Here is a 17,348-nt window from a genome sequence, read left to right as displayed (position 1 = left end):
CAGCTGTGCCCCTGGAACACAGTACTCCTTCAACTGCAGTTTTCCAAAGAGTAACCCCCCTCCAGCTGGAGGGACGCAGTTCGCACTTYGAGCGTACCTACTTCTTGCTCTCACGGTTGCTAATGTGCTTGCCGCTCTTGCGGTTTCCAGGTGGCTGAGGCTGCGTGTCAGACGGCTGATACCGCTGAGCGAATCGTCACGCCGCGATGGGCTCTCAAGATCTCACGCCTGAGAGTCCTGTCTAGTTCCGCAGTGGTGTAAACCTGCCTGCGAAGGAACGGCCCCGTCGCCTTGACGCTGCAGCAGCTGAGACGCGCCGCCGCCGCGTGTCGTCCTAGCGGAYGAACGGCCGCCTCGTTCTAACCTTGTTCCTCCTTTTGGAAATACCRTGTGAACGTAGCACGCTGGCGGGGCCGTGAACAAGGATCGGCCAAGAGCACAGAGCCTGGAAAATCATGGAAAATGAGCGCGCAGGTAGGGAAAGATCAGAGAAGTAACCTTGCCCAAGGGGCTCTGTCCCAGAGCTGCAGAGTCGAAACCTTTGCTGCCTCTGGAGCGTGCTGCTTTTTGAAGAGTAAATACTGTCACTTTTGCAGTGAATCTCAGCTCTGACCTCTCCGTTCTTTTTTCCTCTGAGTCAGCAAGAGCTGATTAGCGAAGCGAGGCACAGCTCCCACTTGTTTACGTGCTTTTCTTGTAACTGGAGTACAAGGCCTGGAATATAGATGTTTTTAATATAAAAACAAATTGAGCGGAATAGGCTTTCCGATGTGAACATGAGGCCTACTCTGATCTCAAGCGTGCCGTTACTATGCGAACTGTGGTTTGGACTTTGCTGCTTTGCACGCACTTGCTGTGTTAACTGAACTTCCTTTACCCTTGAAAGTATCTCATTTCAAAGTATCTCGTTTCACCTATCTAGGCTTAAAAATAGCCTGATATACCTGTCCCCCTGCATCACCCCACGTTTTAAAATTCCTGTTACTGTTTCTCGTTTGCCTTCGTTTTGTCTGGCTGCGGTTTTGCTGAGGTTAGACGGTTTTTTGGTTAATGGGCCGTTTTTGTGATTCTTCGGCGTTCTGGATGCTTTTTGGAAAGTGTGATTAACAAATGCTGGTAATGCAGCAAACGCTGCCTGACTTTCTGAAGATGCTTAAGGTGCCAARACCTGACCGTTCTCCAGCACATCCCTCGTACCCAGCCACAGTAATGGCTAAACCAGCTCCCGAAAGCCCGACGGAGGTGTCTGAGGTGAAGCCCCTCGCTCCCGAGTGTCACTTCCCGGTGTTTTTTGGGAAGCAGGTGGCGCGGCGGGAAAAGGAGGAAATGAGAAAGATGAGGAGGGGGCAGTCGGGAGCGGGGCGTGAGCCGGAGCTCGGCCCTGCGCCGGGGGAGGCTGGACATCCGGCCGCACTTTGAACCGTYGGAGGCAGCTGGCTCTTCGCCTGGAGCCTGAGCCGAGGCGCCTGGCTCCGCTCTGCACGGCGGCGGGGAGGGTCGGAGCGAGGCGGCGGGATGCAGCGGGTGCTGCGGGCCGTTTGCCGCGCGCCGCGGGGAGCCGGGCTCGGCGCTCGCGAGCTCTCTGAGACCGCCCGGTGGCCGCAGCCGCCCTGCGGCGGGCTCGGGCCCGCGGCTCTCCCCAGCGCCCGTGCCCAGGGGCTCCGGAGCCGGGCTTCGGGACGTGGGGCCCCTCACCGCTGCCTCTCGGGCTCCGGCTTCAACGTCCCGCCCAGCGCCGAGGTGGTGGCCCGGCCCGCGGGCGTCTGCTCCATGCTGAAGCTCCCGGTTCAGGCCTCGACGGAGGGGCTGGACGCGGCTTTTATCGGCGTCCCTCTAGACACCGGCACGTCCAACCGCCCGGGAGCCAGGTAAGYGCCGGCTGCGGCCGGGGAGGAGAGCCGGCGCTTGGGTCCTGCCCTCCTGCATCCCGCCGGCCCGCGCGGGACGCCGCCTCCTCCTCCCGCGTCCGGAGCGCTCTGCCCGGTGGCTCTTGCTCTGCGACGGCTTCCGGAGCAGTTTGCTCCYGGCAACGTCGCGTCTCGGTCTTTTCCCCAGGTTTGGTCCTCGCCACATCCGAGCTGAGTCGGTGATGCTGCGGTGCTGCAACCCCAGCACCGGGGCCGCCCCTTTTGATTCCCTCCTGGTCGCCGACGTCGGGGACGTGAACGTGAACCTCTACAACCTGCCCGACAGCTGCCGGCGCATCCGCGAGCACTACGGGAAGATTGTGGCCTCTGGCTGCGTACCCCTCACCCTGGGTAAGGCGCCGCGCCGGCGCTCCTGCAAACTCGAGTACGATGGGAAACGTGCCTTTGGCACGGTGCCGCGCGGGGACCCGAACGAAAGCGCTTCCCTTCCCTCYGGAAAGCTTCAGGCTTAACCGAGCTGCCTGCGGGGGACGTGGTTTGGTTTGGGCCAGTCTTCAAGCTGCCAGCAGACCTGGCTTCACGTAACTAAACGAAGCGAGTGCTGCGGCAACGAAGGGSAATTACCACGTACGGCTCCCGGCCACGTTTGGCTTCCGTGTGTTCGGCATCTATTTATAACCCTTGCCAGGAATGCGGCCCTCGCTGGCGGAGTTGGATTGCGCGTCCCTTTTTAGCCCTCTCGTTCACCCGAGGGAGATGGAGTTTCCTTGTTAGGGAATGAATCCTTGCCGCTCCGTGGCACRGATAAAAGCGCAGTAGAAACGCGGGGAAAAAATTGGCTGGCGAGSAACGCGCATCATCTCTTCCCTGTGCTGTTGCAGGTGGAGATCACACCATAACGTACCCGATCCTGCAGGCCGTGGCGGAAAAGTAAGTCTCAGCCGTGAAAACGTGGAATAAGGAGCAGCGCAAAGTCGTTCAAAGGGTTGCCCTGGGGAAAGCGCCGGGGTGGCGCTAACATCCTGCCCTGCCTCGGCCAGGCACGGCCCCGTGGGGCTGGTGCACGTGGATGCCCACGCCGACACCGGCGACGTGGCCCTGGGCGAGCGCATCTACCACGGGACCCCGTTCCGGCGCTGCGTGGAGGAAGGGCTGCTGGACTGCCGGCGCGTGGCGCAGATCGGCCTCCGGGGCTCCTCCTTCGCTCTCGATCCCTACAAGTACAGCCGGGAGCAGGTAACCGCGGCGGCAGGCGCCCTCGGCTTTGGTAGGGACAGTGATGCCTCTTCCCGCACCTCATCCCGCGCGCTCGGGCTGCAGGAAAAGCCCCCCGCTCCAGCCGGAGCGTGCCGAGCTCTAAATCAGCCGGAGAATGAGCGAGCGCGAGCGAGCGGAGGCTGCAGCAGGCCGCGTCCCCGCAGCTCGGCTCCGGGCTGAGCGCGGGGGTGGTGACGCGGGGCGTCTGCCTCTGGGCAGGGTTTYCGGGTCGTCCTGGCTGAAGAGTGTTGGCTGAAGTCGCTGGCGCCGCTGATGGAGGAGGTGAGGAAGCAGATGGGGGACAAACCCGTTTACATCAGTTTTGACATCGATGGCCTCGACCCCGCATACGCCCCAGGAACCGGGACGCCCGAGATAGCCGGGCTCACGCCGGCCCAGGTGAGGGGAGACCCGGCTTCGTTTCCGCGTGGAGGGGCGACCTTCTCGCTCCCGCTAAAGGAGTGCAGACTGCTAGCGCTCCTCGCAAAGCCAACGGCCGAGGACAGAGAGTTACCTAGAGATGCATTCAGGAAAGAAAACGTTGAACTGATGCCGTTCGGTCTGTACAGGCAGTGTCATCGCAGGGTTCGCTTTATCCATATAAGGGGAGAGAAGATCCCGAACCCGTTTGCTGCATYGAACCTGCTTCCTGATCCCAAATCAATTTCCTTCCTAGGGTTTGGAGATTATCCGTGGCTGCAAAGGCCTAAATATAGTGGGATGCGACCTCGTCGAAGTCGCACCGATGTACGATGCCTCCGGTGAGTGCAACGAAAGGCTGCGCGCGTGCTGGCAGGGGACGGCATCCCAAGCTGTTGTTTCGGGGAGATGCCATCTGGTGCCGAAAGCGAACCGGCAGCCCCGGCCGGAGCGGAGCCGCCGTCGGCAGCGCTCGTGGGGGCCGCAGCTCCAGACGCAGCCCTGCGCTCCGAGTGCGGGAAAGCTCGGGGGAGCCCAGCCAGCGCCAGGGACGCCAGAGCCGGAGGCGTAGTCCGTCCCGGGGGCTCGGCCGAGGCGGGAGCGCGAGCCCCGCGTGGGCTGCGAACTCGGGCCACCGCGATTGCCGCAGCGGTGAGCGGGCTGCTGGCCAAGCCCCGGCTGCGTGGGGCCAAGAGGGTTCACCGCCCCGTGGTGCCGGCTGCGGGGCTGGGCGAGCCAGCACGGGAAATGCCCACAGGCAGCCGGGACGGGTGAGACTAAGACGAGTGTAACTGGCTGAATGCTGCGGGTGAAAGCAGCTGCGCACGTGTCACTTACTGTTTTTTTCCCCCTTTTTGTAGGTAACACGGCCCTCCTGGGGGCAAATCTGCTCTTTGAGATGTTGTGTGTTCTCCCCAAAGTGAAAACCGTGTGAGGGCGGTTGCTGCCTCACCCAAGACTTCTTTGCAAACCGTCATGGAAAAACAGAACGGACCAAGGTGCCCTAATGGACCTTGGTCACGGTGGTCGGTCTTCAACGTCCCGTCCTCCGCAGCCAGCTGCCGTTACGGAGCGCTCTGCAGTAAGGAATAAATGCCGTTTACTGCTAGAAAAAGTAATTTCAAGCTTATGTGCTGTAGGTAGCAGATGGAGTTGAACAACCCATTTACTGGTGTCATGCGACAGGAGCCTGCGTGCTGCATCACCTGGGGCCTTCGCCTTCGGGCTCTGCCTGATTCATCCAGGAACCCAGGCAGGATCCTTACGAGCACAGCAGTATTTTAATAACTGTAGCCGCCTGTTTTCCTGATGGGGATAACCAGGCCCTTCCCTTAACCAGCTGCTAGCGTTCAACGCGTAGCTTCACAGTCCCTGGGTTTCTGAGTTCCCACTGAGATGGTATCAGTTTGTATACTGAAACACAAAGCCGTCTCATCACACATTAAAATAGTTTATTTTGGTTGCAAATCTGTAATAGTCTTAAAACAAAACGACATCAGTGCCTGTTCACAAATACAAAAACAAAAATAAAAAAAGACAAGTTTGCCAAATAAGTTAATTCTTCCCCCCCCAGTATCAAAAGTGCAAAATATGTACCTTGTTTTCAGTCCAATTTCTCAGGCTGCATTAGTGTATTAGTTCCTGGCAGGCTTTCGGTGAACGGAAGAGCGGAGTCAGCCAGCCACAGCAGGCTGCTGCCTGCCACCCTTCGTAAAGGGAAGGGTTTTAGCACAACCTCGAAGCCCTCAGCCTGCATCCCTTTGGAAGGATGTTTTGTTTCAGCTTCTAAGTCGTGCGCGCGCGTTTGCTTGGTTTCTCAATAGGAAAGTGCATTAGGACTGAATTTCCTCCCTCTTTGGATTACGAACCACCATGTGCATAACGGAATAGCAAGTGCATTTCACAATGATATGTTATGATAATGGGTTGAAGGCAGCGGGTTAGAAAGTTGCTGGGGGCTCACGGCCTGCAACTGCTGGGAGAGGGTGGCAAGACCTCAGGTGTAAGCAGCAGCAGAAGRGCCTCTGACCGTGCTCTTTTACGACAAATAAAGCGCCCAGCGCCACGTGAGGGACAGCACAGCTAGCCAAACTGAYGCTTTTGGAACAGTTTGCCATTTGCTTCAGCCCAGGAAAGAAGGTTTTTTTTCATAAAACAGTGATATGAGGGTGCTGCGTTAGCCTGACCTGATTAAAACTAGCGAAGGTCACAGTCACAGCAGCAGCCACAACTAAGTGGGAGCCAGGGACCCATCCAGCCACAGCTGGCAAGGGCAGGTTGCTGCAAGTGTTTCTTGAACAGAACTCACTCTAAAAGGGACGTTCACTGTGCTAAAAGAGAAATGGAGTTCAACACCTGTGCAGCACATAAATTGCATTTTGAAGGCCATTAAGCCTCATTTTTTTTTACTCTGGGCAGGGGTGAATTCCCTTGCTGGAGCACGAGGCACTTCTTGGCGTGTTGAGTTTTCTCCTCATTAGCTGAAGAGGCAGCAGATGGGTCTATGCTGATCCTCACCTGCTACCAAAGAATAGTTTCCTGCTTTCTGCAAACATCTAAAAATTATATAGTCTTCAACTTGGTGGTTTTTCCACTCAGCTACAGCCTTATTCTAGCCATGTCCTACAAAGCAAGCTTTGGGGAACGCGCAGGAGTGCTACGGCGATTCTTCGAGCCGAATGAAATAAAGCCTCGCAAAGCCAGGCTAGCGGTTCGTCCCTCCCCTCCCCCCCCAACGTCAGCAATACGTGTGCGCCTCGTTGCTCTCGCTCTGCGGGTAGCCCTAGCCAGGAGAAGACCTCTTCTTCCGTGCTCGTGGCTTAGGGCTTCTTTCATGCAGCAACGCAAGCTGCAGGTCCGGAGTCCACTGAGCTAAATTTAAGTAACCTCACATAAGGGGTGGCAGTAGTTCTCTTAGCTTTCATATGTAAGTGCATTATACGAGTTGTTACGGTGTCTGTTGGAGGCTGAGGTGTGCCAACCTGCTCCCAGCACAGGGAGGAATGCAACAAGCCAGGATTTGGTGAGCAACTAGGTAATTTGGGCRGTAAAATGACTTCAGCATTCCTAGATCTCAATCATCGGGCTCAGCAGGGATCTCAGAGAAGGGCACATTTATCCGTAATAACTAGCTGCTCTGGTAAGATGGTGGCTAAGAAGGCAAGGGTAGAGCGAGCTTGTAACTAACACCGAATGCTTGAAAGAAGCGCTTTACAGTAAGGTTCGGAGCCCTCACGTAAAGGCCACCCAGCAGAGACTTTCRTAATTTGGCAGTCACGTAGCCTAACAGCAGCTTACTATTGTAGGAGKCCTGGGTTCCTACACAGAGTGCTTGGAAGAGTTTTATACAGAGACGCAGCAAGCAGCAGCTAAGGAACCGSTGTCTCCCCAGGAGTAGTGACAAGGAAGTAAAAGCGCCCCAGCGTTACGGTCCTGGCTGCGACAAGCAACCCTTCTGCTGCGCTTCGTTGTTTGAAGAGCAGAAAGCGAGTGCAAGTCTGCCGCTTCCCACCACTACAGAAGGCCACCCCGTTCCCCGCAGCGCGCTGGAGCACTGTTGGAGCAAAGCATAAACCCAACTCTACAACTGTTCTAACCTTACGCAGACAAAGTGTTTAAAAAAACAAAACAAAACAAGGCAGCCTGCATGTTGAGAAACAAAGGTTTGTGGCAAGAATGAAATAGCTGAGATGCTGAAACCAAGCATCTTAAACCCACGCCTAAAACAAAACTAGTTTCACACATAAAAGACGGTCTGATGATACAGCACTTCTGGGGCAACATTTCAAGAATACAATCATTGAAAAATTAAGTTCCTTGATACAAAGAAAGGTTGGTTTGTACTACAGATGTAACGTTGTTTGAAAGGAGTCCAACCCGACTCCCTAGCAGCTATTTAAAGTTTCTGTTACACATCTACTGGCTCATAGCAGCTTATGCCTACAGTCTGAGGACACAGTTAAAGTTATGGCTCTAAGATACATAGTCTAAAATTCACAGAAGCGGAAAGGCATCTGAAAAACGACGTGACAAATGGCTCAACACCTTTACAGTATTTAGGGCTGTGCAAAACCCCTTCCCTCCCTGGGTATGGTTTAGCTGGTGAAGCTGCACGTGGAACTATTACACGAGGAGCATGAAACATGCAGATCGCCTACTAGCCCGCACCACAGGTAAGTCCTAGCTACAGGTTTGCTACGTGGGAGATGCTCCCGACCGTACTCTAGATCACTTACCACAGGGAAAGCCGATAAGTAAGAACGCCCGGCAGGAGGCCTTTCAGAACTGCAGAGCCTGCGAGGGTCTGTAGGGTCTTGCCAGTGTCACACCATGCACCATGGGCTAAGCACAGGGAACGGGAGAGGAACCGCGACCTGACCCGCCTAACAGGTTACGTTCAGTCCGGACAGAGTCACCGCAGCGGAGAAGTTGCAGGTTTTCGTCAGCCAAGGTGAGATGGAACAGAGGTGACTCACGAAGCAGATGTGGCAGGACAAGAAGGGAAAAGAGACTTCTTTTGTCTTCGATAGGACGGCATCCAATGCAAGAACAATTTGGTAGAGGGACCTTCGGTGTGCTTCGTCGCACACCTAGGTTTGAGACACGGGGAGATATTTCTATTCACTGGCCCTAGGAGAGTTCATCTAAAACCTAAGGTCCGTTCATTGTGATTGTTTATTCCTGGAAAGAACTGTTGTCCCTTGTCATCTCCATAAAAAGTTTGTGTGTTACAATCTCTTTAAAATCCCTCAGTCTAGCGCAGGCCACGAGGGGATATAGAACCTCTGTAAGGAACCCTCTAGAAGGCGTTCCATCCAAAAGGACAACTTGTGTAATTTGTTTTTAACCGATCTAGATCCTGGACTGCAGGAGGATTTCCCTCTGGCTTCTGGATGTAGTGAGGAATCGTAATCCTCGCACGCTCCTAGCGTCCCCCCCTCGTCCCCTGATCTGTGAGGCTTAAAGAGGCAGAAGTACTTCTTGTGGCCGTTCAGAGCTAGGACGTAGCCCGTGTAGTCACGCTCCAGGAAATGCTTGTCGTACTGATTTGGGATGGGGGCCGCATCCTGCGCAAACTCTAACAGGTACTCCAGCCATTCTCGGTGCTTGTCCAGGCTGAGGAAGGAGAAATGAAGAGAGCTGCTCCTGGGGGGAGAGCAGAGGGGAAGCTGGATTAGCACCGCTCCCAAGCGAGGCTGGATTCCTACAGGACAGGTAAGCGTTTGTAAACAAGGGCAGCTGCAAAGCTGTGTTTCCACTGCTCCTTTTAACCGAGTGCAGCACGCGTGGCAGTTTCCTACTGCCTAGCATGGTCATGCTCTGTATTTGGTGAAACACAGCTACAGCGGAAGTGGCAGCAGTGCCAGACCCTTCCTGCTGCCTTCACCTTCAAGACTTCAAGAAAGGGAGTGCAGTCACTGTAGGCCAGTTTTCAGCTGCTCAGTTTTGCAGCTAACGCRCGCAGAGATGTTCCCTCCTGGCAATCACGCTAAAACCACTCCCAACCTTTCATCTGAGTAACATTACGCAGGTCGTAAAAGAGTAACAGCAGCCCGGGAAAGGGCCCCAACCTACCCTGTGAACGTGTAGACTTCCAGGGCAAACTTCTGCAGGAGAGTGGTTTTGGTAGCGTTAGAGAGGATCAAGACCACGTTCATGTGACCTGGCCTCAGGCGTACCAAGTTACTGTTATAGTTAATGTCCGTTAGCTCCGTCACCTCGACAAAGCCCTTTTTGGGAATCCTGCTGCAATGAAACAATGACTGAGTGAAAGGGGAACACAGAAACCACAGTAACAGAGTGCAGAGAAACAGTGAAAAATAACTCGTCCCTCCCTTAAACAGACCCATCCCTATGCCCTGTAGTTAAAGACAACCAAACCTGCAAAGGCCAGACTGGATCCTCCTCAACAAGTCAGTCAGTCCTTTGTCACTCCGCCACGGAATGACAGTCTAGGACAAGCACACAAGCTTCTAGGGGTCAGCACAGATGGGAGGAATAATTTTTTTACAAGAGATGGAAGAGTAGCTGYGTGGCAAGAGACTCGTCTTAAAAAGTCACAGACTTTGGCTGGACTCTCYGAGTCCAAGGCGCAGCCCAGAAAAGCCACCTTCTCTGCTGTGCCAGTGGGACACGAACACTTAATAGAGAAGTTAGAAGGTACCTGTTACTCTCTTTGCTGAAGCTCGTGTCGTTCTTTTCAGTCTTCGTGGTTGCTTCTTCTTTCTCTGGTGGAGGAGAGTCTCTTGCATCGCTTGAGTCACTGCAAAGGGATGTGTTTTGTTTAAAGGGTAAGTTTGGGTTCAGATGCTATAGGCTGGACTGGAAGATCCCCAGGACGTTCTGGTGCGCACTTACCTGAAAGCCTGAACAATAACRGTGCCAAAAAGAATGAAGAGCGCAGAGAAGAGCAAGGACAGCAGGGGCATCATTTCTCGCCTGGGAAAAGATTTGCMAACAGCAGTGAGTTCTGAGAGTTGCACAGTTTCAGGTGGATTTCAGTTCCTTTCTACCTCAAATAATATCATGCAGTTTCTCTAGAAACTTGGCTCATTTTGGGGGGCCTTAAACATCATCAGGATTTTGGGCACAGTCTTACTCCCACCCAAAAGAGAAAGATGAGGAATGGATACACTTGAAAATAACACTAAGGRGAAAAAGTGAAAAACTGATCAGCARGGCTGGTGYGTTTTCAGGAGCGTAATGTCTAYGGGCATACGGCTGACCTCAGCTTCAAGGCCAAAGTACTCAGTAGGTGAWGCAGAAATTAATGACAACATGCTATTACTGCTCTTCACCTTAATCTCAAGAGAATTCAGGCCTCTGTGTATTTTGATATGTTCTTAAATCCTCTTAGTACGAGCTTGGGTCTGTTAAACAACTGAACAAGACAACAGCAATCCTACTGTGTATCAGCACTAGTTAACATCCAATCCGTACCAGTTATTATGAAACAAACTGTCCCAGCAGTCTGAGATGTAATCCAGCATGGAGTAAAACCATCGGATTAGAAACATCTGTTAAGATGAGGAAAAAAAAAGTTAATGACAAAACTGCTACCCACAGCACTGACATGACCTTCACCCCCAAATCGGTACCCTGGGCACAAATGAGCGTCAGAGTATGCCAAGAACGCTTCCTTCCATGAACGAGGAACCTAAAAGTCCTGCCTCAATATTTCAAAATATAAATACTTTCAGCTGATGACCACTAAGGAACTGTCCAAGAAGAGGCAGGGCAGTCGTTACACATTGGAAATGCAGTGCACTTACGGGAGCAAGTTCATCATTCAAGTCTGTCAGGACAGTGTCTGATGAGAGAAGACCAGGGTCTGTCCTCAACTGATCCAGAAGATCCAGCAGGATGAAGTTATCTTCTCTGCTGCCTTGCCAGGCCTCCTCCAAAGCTTTATAGGCAACTTTCCCTGCATTATTACGCCTTTCCAAAATGACCACCTGCACAAACCAATAATACCAAAAGAAGATACTTTTTTTCAAGAAAGATTTTATGTTTCAAATCACTGTCCAGAAATATGAGTCAGATTAAGACACAACCATTCTTTAATATGAGTATTTTTGAAAGAGAAGCCTGTAGTGGTAGAAAAAATAACAAGCCTAAAAATCTAAGCAATGACTGGTGCAGAAGCCACKCGTAACTAAGAGGAAGCATTTTCAAAGTAAATCAAACAAGCAGCTAACAGAATGATGCAAGTCTGAATGACAGGGGAGAAGAAGGAGCAGAAGCAGCAGAAGAAAAAGGCAGTACTCACGGCTGATTTTCCCCGATACTTCTCCTCATCCTTCAGCAAGGCRTCTGCAAATTCTGGCTGACGATCATTATAGATATGCACAAACCTCAGGGTGTCTTTTGTGTTGGCCACGGCAAAAGTCAAAAATGCCTCGTAGGTCTCAGYGAACTTATCACCTTCTCCAGTAAGTAAGACCACGCAGTGCCTGACCAACACAATAAAATGGGGGAGTAAGAGCCATTCTAGACACCAGAGGAAATCATCGTTCTGCTAGCCAGAACACATCCTGAAGAGCCAGAAAACCTAACTGCTCATTTTCAGGCATACTTGTGAATGCCTTCTCCTGCCTTCTGTGTGATCACCTTTGCAATCTGGCACCCCTTCCTCATCCCTTCTACCTATAACTTACATGTGCTCTCAGGATATGCCTAGCAAAAGCGCATAAAATATTAAACTATTAATCCAAGGAGCCTTACTTTCGCTGACGATGAGACTTCTTCACAGGACACAGCTCCTGGAACAGCTTCTGGTTGGTGAGCCTGGCTGCCATGAGGAACTTATTCTGGGAAAGGAAGTCGTCGATGAGCTGCTTCTTCATGTCTCGTGCCTAGAGAGGACAAAGAAAGCAGAGATCAGCACTGAGCAGAACAAGGAGAAGAACCTCTCGAGTAGAGCTGTTCTAAAACTCTTCTCTGAAGAGAGAAGGCTCCAGCCGTCACTGTGCTCACAGGAGAACCCTGAGACATTTCGGGATTCTGACACCAGGAAGTTACCTGCAGTTATCCTCCTCAAGAGGTCAGACACCACAACAGACATCTATGGAACTACCTTCTCGCCCGGTGTTTGCTCACTGCCTTTGCTACAGCCCCAGTTTCTGCTGCAAATGAATGATGGTTACTTTGAACTACTCCACTTCTGATACCAAGCCTGGTCAGAAGAGCGTCTCTGTCCATTTTATATAAGTTCTCAGGCAGAACTCAGAGCAATACCTGCACAACATCTGCGGGCTTGTCGATCTGCTCCTTGAAGATCATCATGGTAGGAGTATAAACATTGATGTTGTACTGGCTGGACAACTCTTCGGTCCCTCTGAGTCCAACATACACATAACCAAAGGACAAGTAATCTCTGTATGCAAAGGCAGTCAGCTAGATGGGAAGAAAGCATCAGTGCAGTGCGTGTTTACACTACAGGTTAAACAACATTTTCCCCCTCCAAGTGCCTGTAGTAGTTACTTCTCCTTTGCTGCAAGAGCACCTCCCGCTGTTCAAATGTCACTGCGCATGCAGTGTAAAAGGTAAAATCCATTCCTTTCCCTACCTGAATTACAGAGTTTGCATGTGCTTAGTCATCATACAGAAAGCCTCAATGGATTCACACCTTTATTTTTACAACCCGACATTTTGCGTYGTAGCAGGGGTTTCTTTGGAAATGGGCTCTCCAATAACTCAAATGAGATCTGATGCTAAATTCTCTCGTTACAAACAAAGGCTAGTACATCCCTCTTCTGCCCTAACTCCAAAACCCACCCACACCTTTACTTTCACTAAGGATACATTGGTGACAAGACAGAGAAACAATTTTGGGGTCAGATCTGGACCCCAGGTCTTCCCTCAGTAAAGTCAGTCATCTGACTGTGCCGTTTCCAAAGAGCGCAAATTAACTTGCTCTCCGTAAACTGGTCAATACTACTTAGAGGCATCACTCAGCTGCTACTCCCAGCAATATTATGTCCTCTTTTGGAACAGGTGGATTTATTAGTAAGTCAAAAAGCCAGAGAAAGAAATCACATTACCTTGTATAATAATGGCACAAGTGGCATATGATCAAATAAAAGGACATGGGGCTTATTTTCTTTCTTCCAGTTAGACAGAAAGCGGATGTAGTTTTTATCTGTAATCTTTAAACAGAATCAGAGCATTAGCTTCAGCCTCAGAACAGTTAAACACATACATTGCTATATTATTAGGTGTCTGAATCATAACTGAGTTTGAGAAAGCTCTCCAGGGGTCTCAGAAAGCTGACTGTGGATTTTTCTTTTAAATGGTCACTTTTGCTTTTTGACTTAGTATATTTATGGAAAAATCAGTCTCAACCTGCACCCACTCTATTAATTAGTCCATCCTCTGCCAATGCTGTTTCAAGTCAATGTTGATGCCACGTTCATTCTCATAACAACTGTTCACTGGGCTATATGAATTCTACGCTGGAAAAACAAGGGTTAACGGGCACCTTTGGGCTCAATCAAACCTGCTCTGTTTCAGCTGTAAYAGCTTTTGGATCTGGAGGGAGGAGATAAAAAGGGAGATCACAGCCCATTAGTGGGACAACAGCTGAGAGGRGCTGCCTGCTAGCTCTCTTTTTTGAAGTCTTGGCTGCTGGAAGTTAAGAAGGAAGTCACGGATTGGGATGGCAGCCCCTCCTTTTGGCTGCTAGAACCTGAATACTGGGGGAGATGCAATGCTACGCAAAATGGTAGTTTCAGGTCTTTTGGGGAACAGCAGCTGTCACTGAAGACCCAAAGGTAAAATGAGGTGAGAGGAATATCGCTGCTGGCAGAGGACAGGCTGCAGGGAGTGCTCTGGGGCCTGACCCTGCTACATCACCCTGAGTCGGGGTGGGAGTGCTACAGGACTCTACCCCAAAAAGCTGCGTAAGGCTCAACTGCAGAGGTCTTTTATTGCAAAGATTGTTYCCTCCCTCAACCTATTGAGGAGGGCTAGCACTCCCAGCTCCAGTTTCAAAGGTCTCATTCTGTTTTGGCACAACCGACGATAACGTAAGAAATTTGTAAAGAATCCTTAATGTGCTGGATGAAACCCAAACAAATGAGAAGGGAAGAGAAGCCTAGCAAGTCTGTAAGGCACAGCAGAATATTCTTAACCTAGGTCAAGCRTGGCAGCTTGCATCTAGGTTTCAAGGGCTGTACTAAACCCAGGTCTGAACAGGTGTGGGTGAGCACCCACTGGGTTACAACCCCAAACATGAGCAAGCGCACAGCTTCCTCAACAGCTCTTGCTGCCATGGGGTGCTGCAGCTGGGAGAGCAGCAGCAGACAGARCATTTGGGCACGGGGCAACCCCGGTACTCTGACGGACTTTTTGCGAAGAAAAGCGTTACGAAGCCCTCTTGGGCAATCGCTTTGAAACCAGTTCTAGGAGTTGTAGCTGTAATTCTTTCCCTCCGTGCCCCAAATGCAAATCACTTCAGTTGCGCCTTCTCGGGCCACCGATCAACTTGGATGCTGAATTCAACAGAYTAGCTGCCAAAATAGCTAAAAGACCTGAATATTCAGCAAACATGATAAGTAACAAAATCATTCTGCGATACTCTTACTAACGCGTACCTTTTCTACRAGATTCCCTGGCAGAAGATTCTCCACAAACTGCCGCAGGTTTTCTCGAACGACAGCGTTGTGGAAGAACGTTATTTTCCCGTTAATCAGCCCTAGAATCGATGGTGTACTATGCGCACCTAGGTGATGGGCAAGGCGTCTCTCGTACCCAGCATGAACGACTCCAATTCCCACTCCTGCAAAGAGAAAGCAAGTTCACGTTGAAGGTCATGGACGATCCAAAGCTGCTTTGAGTGTAAAGGTACGTTCCCTCGTCTGGCGCTCTGCTTGGGAGTTACTCATGCTACATCTCCTCTTAAYTCTGTACTTTCCTCCTTTTTTACAATCCCTTGAAAACAGCATTTAAAAATCCTAGGTTTATCATGGGAGAGAGAGAGAACAAGCTGTCCTCTTTCATTCTGCCTGCAGGTGTTTCACACGATACATGAAAACTCCAAGGCTGAATGTCTTAGGAAGCAGGGAGTAGAACACCTTTCTCTCCTGCTGCTCCACTCTTGACTCCATGTACAGTGTGGAAGCGCATACAGCTAAAATCTCCAAGAAAACAAAAAGTTGCACCCTGTGGAGGGGAGGAAAGTTAGAAAATACTTCCTTGAAATGCAAATATTTCCAACATGATACAGAGGTCTTAAAGCTTCCCTTGCAGCCTTAAATTAGATTACATATTCTGTAGGGATCTTATCCGAGCTCAGGGTAAAGAGCAAAACAGCATGTATGCAGCTGGCCTAAACAGGCAGTAGTGCGATTAGCCCTTAGCACTAAACCACTAGCTGTACAGACAGGAGAAAAGGTACCCCGTGATCAACAGCATCTGTCAACCTGAGGGAATGCTGATGAAAACACCATTGTTAGAAATGAAGAAAAAGCAGGGTTTTCTAAAGACTTGTTCTAATGACTTTCCAACATCCAGCCTCATCAGTTCTGTTGTTACTAACACATGTGGAAGGATTAAGATCATTGATTAAATCCTTGAGGAATTTGACTGGCTAAACTCAGTCCTCYCAAGCTGAGAGCAGTTACTGCAGCTGCCAGACACCTTTGGTGCGGTCCCTTTCTGCAGAGCAAGCGTGCCCATCTTAAAAGGCTTCGCTCTTACCCAGCGCCTCCAGTTCCTGAGCGACTTCCTTCCACACRGGCTCAATGTGGATACAGCTGAAACACCAGTCTGAGGTTATTTTAATGAGGTAAGGTTTCTTGAAACTATCTGGCACAATTTCATTGATGTAATGTGAAAAATGCAGCAAATACTTCTCATCGGAGTTGTCGCGCCTCTCCGAATTAAAGGGGAAATGGAAGAAGGACTCATCAAAATAGAAGCCTTCATGGAAATGATGGAACTGGCGATGCTGATGCTGAGAGTACCCCTGGCTCTCCCCGGCATCTCCATAGCGATCAAAGTTTGCCCTCTTTTCCTCATTGGAGAGAATCTGTGAAGCAGTAAAAAYGGTTGACAAGCAAARTCTGGATTGTGCTAAGAGGAAACTRAAATGACATCAATCCCTTATGAAATAACTTAAGCTGCGTAAGGCCTGGATAGAAGGGAAAGCGCTGCCATTTACAGAATATCTATCCCTCCAGTCTCYGGAAAAGTGAACAGTCATGTCACCTCCACCCTCACTACGGTAAGTAAGTGCAAAAAAGAAAAAGWCAAAGAAAAGGAGCATTTCATTCAATAACTCTGTACAAGTTCCTGACAAATATTTCTAGATTCTGAATTTCRTGCTTCTGAACAGTAATGCTGTTTTCTGGAGTGATTTTCACCAGTCTACTTGAACATTTGAGGGCTCCTCTAATATCAGAAGGTTGTAAGTGTTATTGAATAGTAAGCAGTGCTATACAGAAACCACATTGGAGTGGGGAGGGGGAGGAGGGATGATCTATTTTCAGGGTCTCTGCTTGCCTAAGAAGTATCAGGTCACATGCCACAAACTGGAGCAGCTGATTTAGCCTTGTATAAGGAAGCTACAAATAACTACTTATGCAAATAATATTTAGAACTGACTAAAGCTCTGAAGTGACTAAAGTTGCTTACACCATCCCCAGAATACACGTATGGGTAATATGGAGAAGACAGCCATCCAGCTCTGCAGCACGCAGTGAATCCCCTCTCAACCTTGGTTTKGTGCTTCTCAACACGAACAAGTCAGACCCATCCATCTGCTCTAGCAAAGTATTTCCAAAAGTTATTCTGAAACTCAGAAACTTTATCTGGACAGAGGCCAYACTGGCAGCAACTGGAGGGTCTCCATCAAGGAAGCAGATTAAAAACTTTCTTCTCTTCTCCATCTGCCTTTATAGATAGAGCTGAGTCTTTATCTGTTTATGTGAGCATGAAAAAAGTAATGAAGCAACATTAAAAAGAAGAAAAACCAAAACACTCTAATCTTAAAAACAGCAAAAATCTAGCAAGAAGAGTGTATTACCTCATAGGCTTTGCTAATCTGGATGAATTTATCTTCAGCTCCTGGGTCCTTATTTTTGTCAGGGTGCCTAAAATGCAGAAGCAAAGGAGAATGTATTTTCCCTTTCAGAAAGGGTCAGCAGTGTCTCACAGGCAGGCCCAGCAAGTCGTGGAAGTTGTCAGGCTCACTTCAACGGTAAGCAAGATGCAGGCAGTAAGGGCCTTTAGTKGCATGTTTCGCTTAGCGTGTCTGAGGCTTAAATCAGATTTTAGCCCGAGCGCTTGCTTTCCCTGTCCGAA

General features: G+C 50.3%; 2 protein-coding genes across 2 annotated transcripts; one reads left to right on the top strand and one right to left on the bottom strand.

The window, feature by feature from the left end:
- Positions 1 to 1,425: 1,425 nt before the first annotated feature.
- On the top strand, positions 1,426 to 5,012 carry AGMAT (agmatinase (putative)). The gene is made up of 7 exons (XM_085305195.1): positions 1,426 to 1,868; positions 2,056 to 2,258; positions 2,750 to 2,798; positions 2,909 to 3,104; positions 3,345 to 3,524; positions 3,802 to 3,886; positions 4,406 to 5,012. Exons 1-7 carry the CDS (start codon positions 1,516 to 1,518, stop codon positions 4,477 to 4,479), a joined length of 1,140 nt encoding a protein of 379 aa, XP_085161321.1. The 5' UTR covers positions 1,426 to 1,515; the 3' UTR covers positions 4,480 to 5,012.
- Positions 4,977 to 17,282, bottom strand: DNAJC16 (DnaJ heat shock protein family (Hsp40) member C16). The gene is made up of 14 exons (XM_085305231.1): positions 17,258 to 17,282; positions 17,071 to 17,171; positions 15,744 to 16,074; positions 14,639 to 14,823; positions 13,088 to 13,192; positions 12,282 to 12,440; positions 11,769 to 11,899; positions 11,314 to 11,497; positions 10,817 to 10,999; positions 10,485 to 10,561; positions 9,903 to 9,983; positions 9,709 to 9,807; positions 9,120 to 9,290; positions 4,977 to 8,690 (listed from the first exon to the last, which is right to left on the bottom strand). The coding sequence occupies exons 1-14, from the start codon at positions 17,280 to 17,282 to the stop codon at positions 8,294 to 8,296; spliced, it is 2,229 nt and encodes a 742-aa protein (XP_085161357.1). The 3' UTR covers positions 4,977 to 8,293.
- Positions 17,283 to 17,348: the final 66 nt, after the last annotated feature.

This window comes from Rhea americana, unplaced genomic scaffold, assembly GCF_003343005.1.
Source record: "Rhea americana isolate MKP2758 unplaced genomic scaffold, rheAme1 scaffold_217, whole genome shotgun sequence".
Taxonomy (NCBI): Eukaryota; Metazoa; Chordata; class Aves; order Rheiformes; family Rheidae; genus Rhea; species Rhea americana.
Note: the sequence above shows the minus strand (reverse complement) of the source record. Positions and strands in the feature narration are given on the sequence as shown.